The sequence below is a fragment of the Oreochromis niloticus genome, linkage group LG1, assembly GCF_001858045.2.
Source record: "Oreochromis niloticus isolate F11D_XX linkage group LG1, O_niloticus_UMD_NMBU, whole genome shotgun sequence".
Classification (NCBI taxonomy): domain Eukaryota; kingdom Metazoa; phylum Chordata; class Actinopteri; order Cichliformes; family Cichlidae; genus Oreochromis; species Oreochromis niloticus.
This window is the reverse complement of record NC_031965.2, coordinates 21130840-21142134: the sequence shown is the minus strand read 5'-3', so window position 1 is coordinate 21142134 and position 11295 is coordinate 21130840. Positions and strand designations below refer to the sequence as shown.

Below are 11295 nucleotides of genomic sequence, written 5' to 3'. Positions count from 1 at the left end.
GTTGATTTTATTGCCAGTGAATGTTAAGTGATGGTGAGTGTTCTCTAATTGTGGCCATAAATCAGTCGACCAGGCACAAAAAGTGCTGCAGAAGAGAGCCTGAGAGCGAAAGAAGGAAAAGCAGTCTATACTGGACTCAGAGCCCACCTGAGGCTCAAAGCCACCCTGGACATTTAGTGGCCTTGATAAAGACAGTTTTCATCACAATCAAACCCCCTCCTCCGTTCATAAAACATGTGCAGATGACCTCCTGCCAGAGTCCTCGCCACATCCTGCATCTTTGTCCCTGAATCTGACAAAAATGAAGGTCTACGTCTCCCCACAAGTAGGTGTCACCATGGAAACAACCGTTATTCAGCGCTCTCAACAATAGCCGTTAAATGAAAGGAGCTGTCTGATGGAATTAAAGAGTAGGCTTAGTCCCTCTTTCCATGCAAGGTACTCACAGCATCGGCAAACTACACAAAGCAAATGTGTAGATGATAGCCTAACCTACATTTTACCAAGCACATCAGTATCGCTTTCTTTTCTTTTCATCCTGCTTGTGTGGCAGCGTGAGGCGAGGAAATGTTTTGTGAGATGATCACTGGAATATATGAGTAGGATCAGAAGAAGCTAGATGACAAAAGAAACAGATTAATGCTGATTTGAGATTTGAATCATTTAATCATTAATCGTTTATTTAATTACAATAAACCCCAGAGACATTTTCACTTAAATGATGAGATTTATTTACCTAACTGCAAGACAAAGAGCATAAACTACAGGAACAGAGGTTTGTGCAAATGCAGGCTTGCATATTAGCATATCATAAAATCCAAAGGAATGACTGTACAGCACAGCGTAACAATAAAAGTATGCATGCAATAAATCCCTTTTTCCCTTTAAAGAAATCAAATATTTACTAATGATGCATGGGATCCTTGTTGGCCACGGGGCCGGCAGTTACACCAGGTTCATATTACAGCTATGGACTGTAAACCCTACTCTGCTGAGCAGGGGAAAGATAGAGAGAGAGAGAGTGCATGGGAAATTTCCGATACAACGAGGAGGTGTAAAACCTATGACTTGTTAATTTTGTCTGACAATAGTGCAAGAATAGATAAGGGAGAATAAGCAGCTCAGTGAATTCCTCACAGCTTTTTTTTTTTTTCAATCTGCAGAGCAAGATGGGCACATGAACTGCGGTCTTACTGCTTTAGTTAACTCTTGATTGCACCATTATGGTGCAGTAGATAAATTCTCATTAGAACAAGAATGCCGTTTATTTTATTTAAAAAAAAAAAAATCCAATTAAGTTTGTTGAGCCTTGATGATGCCTGTGTTCAGGGCAGTTCTTGCAAACAAGCACACAATTATTATTTCAGCATTCCATATTTGAATCATTGTAGTTAAAAGGAAATGGAAACAGAATAGGATCTTTAATTGATTTGAGTAAAGATTTTGAAGATTTGTTTGTGGAAAATCTGGTGAAGCATGGAAGACCCATCCACTGCTGTACAACCATCAAACACCCCTTGTAATTTAGATAAGCCACGAAGCATTTTTGATGATAAAAGCAAACTAAAGTTGCTTATAAGGGATAACATTTAGCCTGAATTCTGTGGTTAATTACCAATCATTTTTAAAATCCCATCTCATGCAAATGTTAAAGGTACGAGGGAATGAACCATTTGAGCCGGAGCAGCTCATAACCTGAGGCAGAGTTGCGTAGAGTGAGATACTGTAAGTTACAGGGGATAAAAAGCGTATTGCCAGGTTAAGGCACAAATCACAGAATGAACATGGATGTCTTCTAGTTATTAATAAGGGAGCTGGTTTGCCCTCAAGGAACAGAAATACTAGTTGATATCTGCACTTCCTGCCATATTTCATTAGAATAAGTGGCAGCTAAAGAATTGTGATAAAGTAAAAAGCTTGCTTCATTGACAAAATCTCTTAAAAAATGCTTTTTGTTACAGTAATTATCCAAGAATGGCAACATTTTCTGTGCTGTAAATCATTTACAGGAGAATAATAAGGACTGTATTAAGATGCATGAACAGCAAAACAATTATTCATCATGCAGGAAAGTCAAAACTTCTGAATAAACAACCTAAAATTTCAGATGCAGATGATTCCAGTCGAGTATTTCCTAATTTTTGCATTTATTCCTACCCCGCTGTAAATTGGTAACATGGAGCTACGCTTCAGCTGTGAGACACAATTCCCTCCAGGATTATTTACATTCGAGTAACCGAGTACGGCTCTGAATCAAGGCCTGCTGAATCAATAGGCCTCATCCTGTGATCTATAGTGACAGAAGAATCCTCAATAGCTGATCGTCAAAGTTCAAAAAGCAGCCGACAGCAGAGGTAACTGTGTTTAGGTGCTTTCATGGGAAGTCAATAATCTGTGTCTGGGGAAGGGTGGTTAAACTCTAGAGGACAAATCAAAGTCTGACTAGTATTTGTAGTTTGGAGTGGATATGTGTATGATGGAGTAGCTGTAAAGACTAAATTTGCATCCTGTACATTTATTGGCAGTGACAGAGTGGTTTCTTTCCAAGTGCATTTGTCGCCATTCAGAATCATTCACAGTGCAAATGCACCATAGTAGATAAAATATACAAAGTACAGGGTCATTACTGGAATAGATATCAAATAATGAACAGCCAAACAGTGTTAAGAGTATAATTTGCACATTATCCAGCTTGACAGTTGTGGAGCGTTCATGTTATTTATTTTTACTGAAACTCACTACTGTATCATCATGTTTTAAAGCAATGGTCATCAGATGATTAATGAGGAATTTAACACTTTCTGTGGGGCTTAAACTTGTAGTTATTAACACTGTCATTAAAGCAAACTTTGCATATGCAACGGAAAGCCAAAGGAGAACACAATACTAAGCAAAATATAGGATTTCTTTAGTTCAGGGAGAGATTTCATTCAAAACGTAAAAATCTTTAGAATTAGTGTTGATCAATAAAAATATAATGCTGAGGTGAAATCTCCATTTTTGGAAATAGTTACTTGATTAGACAAAAGTTTTTGTTTCAGAGGTGTCAAGGTTATTTGTACACTTATGAAAATTAATTAAATGCCAAGAGGACGCCTTTTGAAGGCGAAAAATGTCCTTCTTTCTGGTGCTGTTGACTTTTTGCACACCCCTTGAAAAATAATTGCCGGTAGCTTAAACACACAGTCTCTCTTTTCTTCGTTAGATTGCAATATCCACACAGGTATTTACAGTACAATAATAATATATATATTTTTAAAAAACAGCAACTTGTTTTTCTGCTGCGAAGCGTTTCAGTTTAGAGACTGTGCTTTAAGCACTGTAGCATTAGTAATAAGGGCAAAACATGACAGCTTTGTCTGACTGACACAGGTTACGGGCTACACTCTGAACAATATGAAGACAATCTGACAAAGCTCAGGCAGGATAAATAAAAATGAAGGTTATGTCTTTTATATACTGAACATTGTAGCGCTCAATAGAACAGCAAAAGTAAAATCCAGTAAGCAGGAAACCTTCAGGCAAGAGTTAGGTGGAAGTGAAATAAAGAACAGTTTATCACGGATCGACCTTTAGCACGTTTTTTTTTTTTTTTTTATGAAATGCTGAAGAAAATGGAAATTTGGTGACCAGTCATACTTTTCTTTTAAATTGATCTATCTGATGTAAATGTAATGGATATATTAAGTTGTGCATAACAGCGCTAATGGTTCGTCTTTCTCACCCATTAAATTTATCATGAAACATCAAGTAGAATTATATGTCATATAAAAGGCAGCACAAAAAAGGAACGGAAATATATCTATAAAAAGAAGTCACTGCAGAAAGTACAACCTGCATGGTTTAGAGATGACAACAAACAAAGATGGACAATTCAGAGGGAAAGGATTCACCCGACAAAAAGCATGACTTTCACAGCTTACATCGTAGCCACTATAGACAAGACCAAAAATAGGGTGCAGTCATCGATTAGCTCTTTGAGAGTATGTTACTCGAGCTTTGCTCACGGATACCCTCAGAAAAGGCAGCGCTTTACAACCTTTCGCTACTACACAGCCACCCAAACACATCTTCCGTTCCTGTCTTGCTCTGTCTTTTCGGCTCCCTGTTACAACTGAAAAAGCATACCAAGAGCTGAAGCTGTAGCAAATATTGCAGACTGCTGAAGTTATTATGTCGCTTGCAGTTTCACAGAAGTTCAAGATGAACAAGTCTGGCATGAGAGCGCTCAACAAAGATATTTCCATTGCTGCTGTTTTTTCATCAGGTTTTCTTGGAAAATGGTTCAGAGCTGTTATTTAGACGCTTATTTTACACAGGATACATACATTTGGCAACCTGTACAGTCCAACTGTCAATCACACATGGCACTAATTGTTTTTGTTTGCCAAGAAGTAGTAGTGCCAGTTCTTGCATTTGCAATGAGGGCTGCTCTTGATTTGTTGATTATGGTTGCTGCCTTTTGGAAAAAAAAAAAAAAGCTTTTAAGCCTTAGCAACCGTTTTCATTTATTCCAATGTCAGGTCATGGGTTGTTTGGCCAATTCTGCAGACAGATTTTGATTTGCAGGGCAAATTGTTTATTTGTTATTAACTATTTTAAGTATTTTCAAACAATCCACATGTCCATGCTTAAGTTAAAACAATCAAATTGCGATGAAATCATCTGGTATAGTACCTCTCCAAAACAATATCTGAACACACTGTATGTATAAGGGGAAAAAGCTGAACTTCATGGGCAACAAAGAATATTAAGCCTGCACGCGATCAGTAGATCGTCACTAAGAGATTTGTCTGCATGCATAAAAATCATGGGGGAAAAAAATCCTCCAGGACTCCTGATGCTGAAACAGCTGGATGGTCGATTTGCACAGTCAGAGACGAGTGCTCAATCCGCACTGAGCGCAGAAATACAACTCGCAATCTCTGTAGTACCGTCCTTGTGTAAACACTTTGCTTGTTTTGAAAAATGAAATACACGAGCGACAACACATTTAGAAGGTTTTTTTCTCCAGTTTATGTCCAAAGTGAGACAAGCATCCTTCTCAGTTTGCCAGACTGATGCTGTGGTCAAAGCTTGGTCGCGGGAACAGGGTGTGCAGTTATTCTGTTGGAGTGGTGGCAACTGGGCTGAGGATGGGAGTCGGTAAGTCCCTCATAGGACTCATAGGAGAGATGGCCTTGTGGCTGAAGTACTCTACTACTTGGCTGGGCACCTCTGCCAGAACACATTTGGCCAGGGCGGCAGGTGATGCCTGCAACAAAGTCAGAGAACAGCTGGAGTTGTTAAGACAATTGTTAAATATTGTTTTAATCTGTGATAAGGAACATAAAGGTTATAAGGTTTCTCATCTAGATCTAGAGCCTCTGGTGGCAATAACGATGTTCTTTGTTTTAGACAAATTTTTAAAAGTAGGTCAGAGTAAGACACTCTATTAGATGGCACCTGTTGTGTGCATTACTCTGTACAAAGTCTGTTCTGTCTCACTCCCAGGAGTTACATAAACCAAAATAATAAGTCCTGCATTGTTTGTTTTACTGTATTGTCACTGATTTATTTGTGTTTTTCTTACTATGAAGGGGCAATCTATAGTTGCACAGTAGCATAAAGTTATACATATACATTACAGCAACATAAACCTGACAACATATCTTATAATTCATTTTCAACTCATGTGACTTGCATGAACTGATAGTTTCAGACTGATAAACCAACCTAATATGCAGTAAGTAAATTAAAATGATTCTGATCCATCAGAAGTGGCCAGAACAGCTTTAGTTCTTCTTGCATTGACTGTCCGAGTCTCTATAATTCCAGCAAAGCGATGAACACCATTACTTTGAAATGTGTTTACTGATATGGTGTTTTGATTATTTGGTTTATGCATTAACTCGTTATTCCGTGTATTCTGTGCATATTTTCAGAAAATAGGGAGACATGAACAAGAATCTATAACAGACGGTGCAATTATACATCGGAAAAATTACTAATTGGATGTAACAACATTAAGAAACCATTCTCGTGTGTGCACATTTCTGGATTTCCTCCAGTCCATGATGGCCATCTGTAGCAGTTGAAAAACCAGCAAAAGCTGCCTGTTTATTCTTTCAAATGACAAGAGCTTAATAAAATAATAATAATAATAATGTTTGAGCGCATCCCATGCACAGCAGTCACACGGAGTGGGATTGAAAGGAATCCTGAACAAGTCAACAAGAGCAGACAGATGGAGAGAAGGACTGACCGTTTTGAAGTCTCTGAAGGGCACAAACTGCACAATGTCTCTGAGGACCGGCTCGCCCTTCGGTGAGCGTAGGACTCCATCGTCTCCATCCAAAATTTGCATGTCTGTGAAGTCGGCATTGCCCACACCAACAATGATTATGGAGAGAGGCTGGTAGGAGGCTCGTACAATGGCTTCACGTGTGTCTGCCATGTCAGTCACTACACCATCCGTGAGGATGAGCAGGATGTGGTATCGCTGGAAGAAGATAAAACCTTTCAGTGTGAATTAATCCATGCTAACGTTAACCCATTTCAACCGCAACATGTGGTTCTAAGCTCAGTGTGCGCTGTCATCTGAAGGAGGCCTTTCATGCTGTTCTGGATCATTTCACAGCCTCCGCTGAGTAGAAAAGATTATGTGTTTTTGTCAGTTAGTCAAAAATGTTACATAGAAAACAACAGAGTCCAAAACAAATAATCCAAAAAAAAGGAGCATAAGATAAAGAACAACTAGATCACAAGCAGAGACACCACATGTGTGTCCGTGTGCGCAAAATTAATTTCAAGTGTGTAATTACGTGAGCAGCATGGACCCAGGATATTAACATGGAACAATATACTGTAAACACTTCGGATTGGTCCAATGAGTCGAAGTTTGTTTGCTGTTACTGTTCAAAAGGCAGACTGACATTTAGGAATAAATTATAATGAAGGTCAGTGCAATCACAGTATGTGTAATAGTTCAGAACACAATGTCTGTGCAGGCGGTGGATCAAAATCCTGACTCTCAGCATTAGGAAACATGAGCAGCAACTAACTCTATCAGACGCACTTTTACTGCTGTACAAAAAAAGTAAATGATATCAAAATATGTTGAATGAAACACTGTCAATTCAGCTCTGTATGACTTCAGTCTATAATTTAAAAAGTACTACTTGTTTTATAATGGGCTCCTACTTCTTTTGGACCAAAGGAAATTACTACTATTAGCAATGCTGATTTGGGGAATTTCACTGGGAGGCAAAAAGAAACCCTGGGAAAAACAAAAAGACTAGGAAAAAAAAAAAAAAGAGTAAAAATGTGCACTCACAGAAGCATCTTTAATGTTGCCGTCACCTGCCGCCACCTTGGCTAGCCTGTTAATGATCGGAGCAACGTTGGTAGGGCCGTACAACTGGATCTTAGGAAGGCAGTTCTGGTATGCCTCAACCACTCCTTGGATCTCTGATCAAAGCGAGAGCGGAGCAAATTGAAGAAAACATCATCACAGTTATCTACACCTGTCAGTTAACAAGCAAGTGCAGGCTGAAGTGTACAGTCAGATGACTCATTTGCTGAACACTAACAAACTTGGCCTGAATTAATTTTGTTGTTGTTTATCACAATTTGAAGACGGACATTTTAGGTTTCAGCCAATCAGATATAAAATCCATAAATATTATCACATTAAAACACTAACTTTTAAGTAAGTACAAAATTACAGAGAGACGAATGCAGAAATGGTTGCACCTAATTAGTTTGTGTTATTTCTACTATTATCAGTGGAGGTAAACAAAGCCCTTCAACCTACCTTCACATTCATCATCCTCTGGGTTGAAATTAATGGCAAAGTCATGGGACACCTGTGAGTGGGGAACGAGAGGAGAAAGTGTGAAAGGCTTCCAATTTAGGATTTGGTGAAGAAATCCAACTTTTTTTTACTTCCATGTTTTGTTTTTTACTGCAATTCTGTTAAAAAATGTTAGGTGAATACGAACGTTTGATCTAAACAGAATCAAAAAGAGCAGTTGACCAAAACTGAAGACAAGTTTTCTGTGTGCTCATGTTATTCCAGTAAAAATGACAGTTTTTCAAATGGACCGACTGGCTGACTGGACTGGACTGGACTGGGAAACACACATGTGGCTTAGACAATGACAAGACAACGAACTGGAGGAAACTAAGGAGCTAAATACCCGGGACGATGATGATGATGATTAGAAACAGGTGAGTACATGGCTGAACTAAATCTAACTAATGACACAGGAAGTGAAACAAAACATAAAGCACAAAGAAAAAAGGTTAACACAGTAAAACAGGAAACACATGAAAAAGTCATATAAGGTAAACACAAGACAGCAGGATACTAAGACACAGGGTAAATATAATAGTGACTCACATCACGTGGTTATCCAACAAGAGGATTAGTTTTAGTTTTTGTTTTATTAACTAATCAAGGGGAAATACTGCATTTCCTAACATTAGTCAAAGGCAAGCTAGATCAGAAACTGGTGGTAAACAGACAACAACATCAAGAGTTTTGATTAAAATGTTCATCAAATATTACCGAAATTTGACACGTATTGTTTTTTAATGAGGCTTGCGTATGTCCCATAATGGTGCAGTCTATCTATACTATTTGTATACATATTCCAAACCAATTATTCATCACACTATACAGTAATGAGCATAAAGCATGTATTACGTGCTTAATATCTGTTTTTTTAAACAGGCTTTGCACCCACTCTTCTTTTAAATGTTTTTTTTTTTCCTGCAATCCAAATGTCAGATACATTTTGTTTATCTCAAAGCTGTTTAATTGGCAAAAATAAAATCCCCCTCTCAATCCATCCTCTCACAAGAAACTGTTTTTTTTTTCCCACAGGCACCAACTGTCAGCCAGATCAGTGACAACTGACTCTTCTCCAGCTGGCTACTTTTTTTTTAACGTCACTTTTGTAAATCACGTCTATAACGTGATTTACAGCCTGAAGTGAGTCACAGTGTAGAGTGTTTAACAACAGACTTTCTCACATGACGCAGCAGTACAACCCCCAAGTGTAATAACATTAATAACATTATAATGTCTAATAATGCTATTAACAGCCGTCTCCCTTTTAAATGGTCCATTTGTGTGCCTCTGATTGTGCCTCTGGCTCACATGTAGCTTTCAGAGACACTTAGATGGAACAGAGCATTTTTAGGCACTGGTAATATTATTAGTTTCATTTGTGCTATTCCAACTGTTGTATGACAGTCAGACATTAATATTACAATCTTAAAGAAACTGCAGTATTCGTAACTGATTTTTTTGTTCCTTTGATCATATAAAATACTGCACTTAGTTGCTGTGAACGTGCCTCTGTGGTCAGGAGAATATTTGCATGAATATGTGCCACACTCACTCCTGAGCAGTTTGCATTCAGCAGGTGGCTCTAACGGCAGTCACAATCAAGCTAAAAATCAAGGATACTTTCAGGCCACCCGGGAAGCACATAAGAGGTCACTTGGAAGCAAACAACTGGCCAAAGACCAGATGCAGATGAAGATCTTGGTTGTCTGAAAGGCAAGCCAAGGCGACGTATGTGCAAAAACAATCCTAATTTCATTATTGACTAAACCTTTGGAAGTTTTTTTCTTCTGAATTTAAGATTTAAATAACACACATTTAATCACGAGTATCAACAGTTACAGGCAAGAAAGGCTTTATAGTAAAATGAAAAAGGTCAAAGATTTTGCAATGAAATGTGTAGAAATAATACAAACTTTGCCACTCCTTCCAACAGCATCTGTTTATATATGGAGCAATTCTTTTACATAGTATGACTCCATTAAGATTTTAAATTTTACAACTTAACTACTTGTTACTTGTTTTGTATTATTTGTGTTGTGTTAGAAAAAAGGGTCTTATTATATATCATAGTATGAGTCATAGAAATCATATGAGACATATAACAAATAAAGAAATTCATTTTTTCTATTTATTCTTTTTTATTCCTTAATTCCCACAGCTCATACTGTATGTTATAGATCTTTAGCACTAAATTAACATCTTTAATACTTATGCATAATGCACAATAAATGATACCGCAGGCAGTAGAGCCCTGGCACTTCTGACACCCAGTGCAGTCCCTCACCTATGAGTCCATAGATGCACTTCATGATTTATCTAATAGCTTAATTTACATTCACCTGCACCACCAGCGGCAATAGATCAACAGGACATGGTTAAAATAAAATTGGCTCCTGTGAGGAAATCACTGCTATGGCAAATTCAGAAATTAATAGTTTGCATTATTGAGCTGCAAAGCTGAGCATGATTGAAATGATAATTATGAGTTTTTCCGACTGAAGAATAGCACATTACAATCTTACATTAAACACAGGCCCTTCTGGTCTGATAGACTATCTGAGCATAGTGTTGCGTCCGTGTGTGTCCGTGTGTGTGTGTGCTCACTGTTCACATGACAGACATCTCCCAGGGGCTCTATTCAGAATCACCGAGGGCTTTCGGTTCCCAAAGTCTAATTTGCTTAAACAAATGCTCTCACACTCGTGAATTCTTATGTAAATTGAGCATCAACACTCTGGGGCTTCTGTGTCATTGTAACGTGATATTTTCTGGAGACAAGTGGATATTTTAAGACGAGGGGCTTATGAATAAAAATACCCTCGGTAATTAGTTTTAAATGTGAAATTTTGAATGACAAATTGTGTCCTGGAACAGGTCATGGAAATTGGCTCGTGTAACGTAAAATCCCAGATTAGTGGAAAATACCAGGTTTCGGTAAGAGCACACTTCTATACAGCACGCATCATTATCATTGGAAGAAGCACAGTGTTTAGAACAGAGGAGTAAAAAGGGAGAACAGAGATGCAAACAAAAAAATACTCACCTCATAATTCGGAGGGATTCTGGCGCCGAACCCCAAAGCTGAAAATCGCTTGTCACTGAAACGATAAGCAAATCAATCAGTTACAAATTAAAGCAACTGCATTTTAATCTGTGGTTGCCTTTTGATTCCAATCTGGAAAATATTGATGGCTTATCCATCTGTTTGTATTTCTGAGGGCATACCTCATGCTTGTTTGCATTTTAGAACGTGTTAAAAGCTTGAATTACAATTTGAAATCTGTCCCACTGTCAGTGCAGACAGCATTTGCACCTGTTCACAAAGCTTCTAACGATTTTTAGCCTCTTCATTTTTCACTGTACCATTTAGATGGGAAGATATTACTTCAAAAGTCTGTTAAGCTGGATTCGCTGCCTCCAGTCAGAGGCCAGGGTGCACAGTTTGTATGAATAACAAG

General features: G+C 38.1%; 1 protein-coding gene across 4 annotated transcripts in view; it reads right to left on the bottom strand.

Moving 5' to 3' along the window:
* Nucleotides 1–653: 653 nt before the first annotated feature.
* The window catches only part of cpne7 (copine VII), a 36562-nt gene continuing 25920 nt past the window's right edge, over nucleotides 654–11295 (bottom strand). For all 4 annotated transcript variants that reach the window (XM_003442364.3, XM_025906343.1, XM_025906340.1 and 1 more), the window contains 5 exons: nucleotides 10881–10935; nucleotides 7796–7847; nucleotides 7316–7449; nucleotides 6245–6481; nucleotides 654–5254 (listed from right to left, as the gene is read on the bottom strand). In XM_003442364.3, the coding sequence (XP_003442412.1) occupies nucleotides 5102–5254; nucleotides 6245–6481; nucleotides 7316–7449; nucleotides 7796–7847; nucleotides 10881–10935 (631 nt within the window). In that variant the 3' untranslated portion in view covers nucleotides 654–5101. The remainder of the gene's footprint in view (nucleotides 5255–6244; nucleotides 6482–7315; nucleotides 7450–7795; nucleotides 7848–10880; nucleotides 10936–11295) is intronic.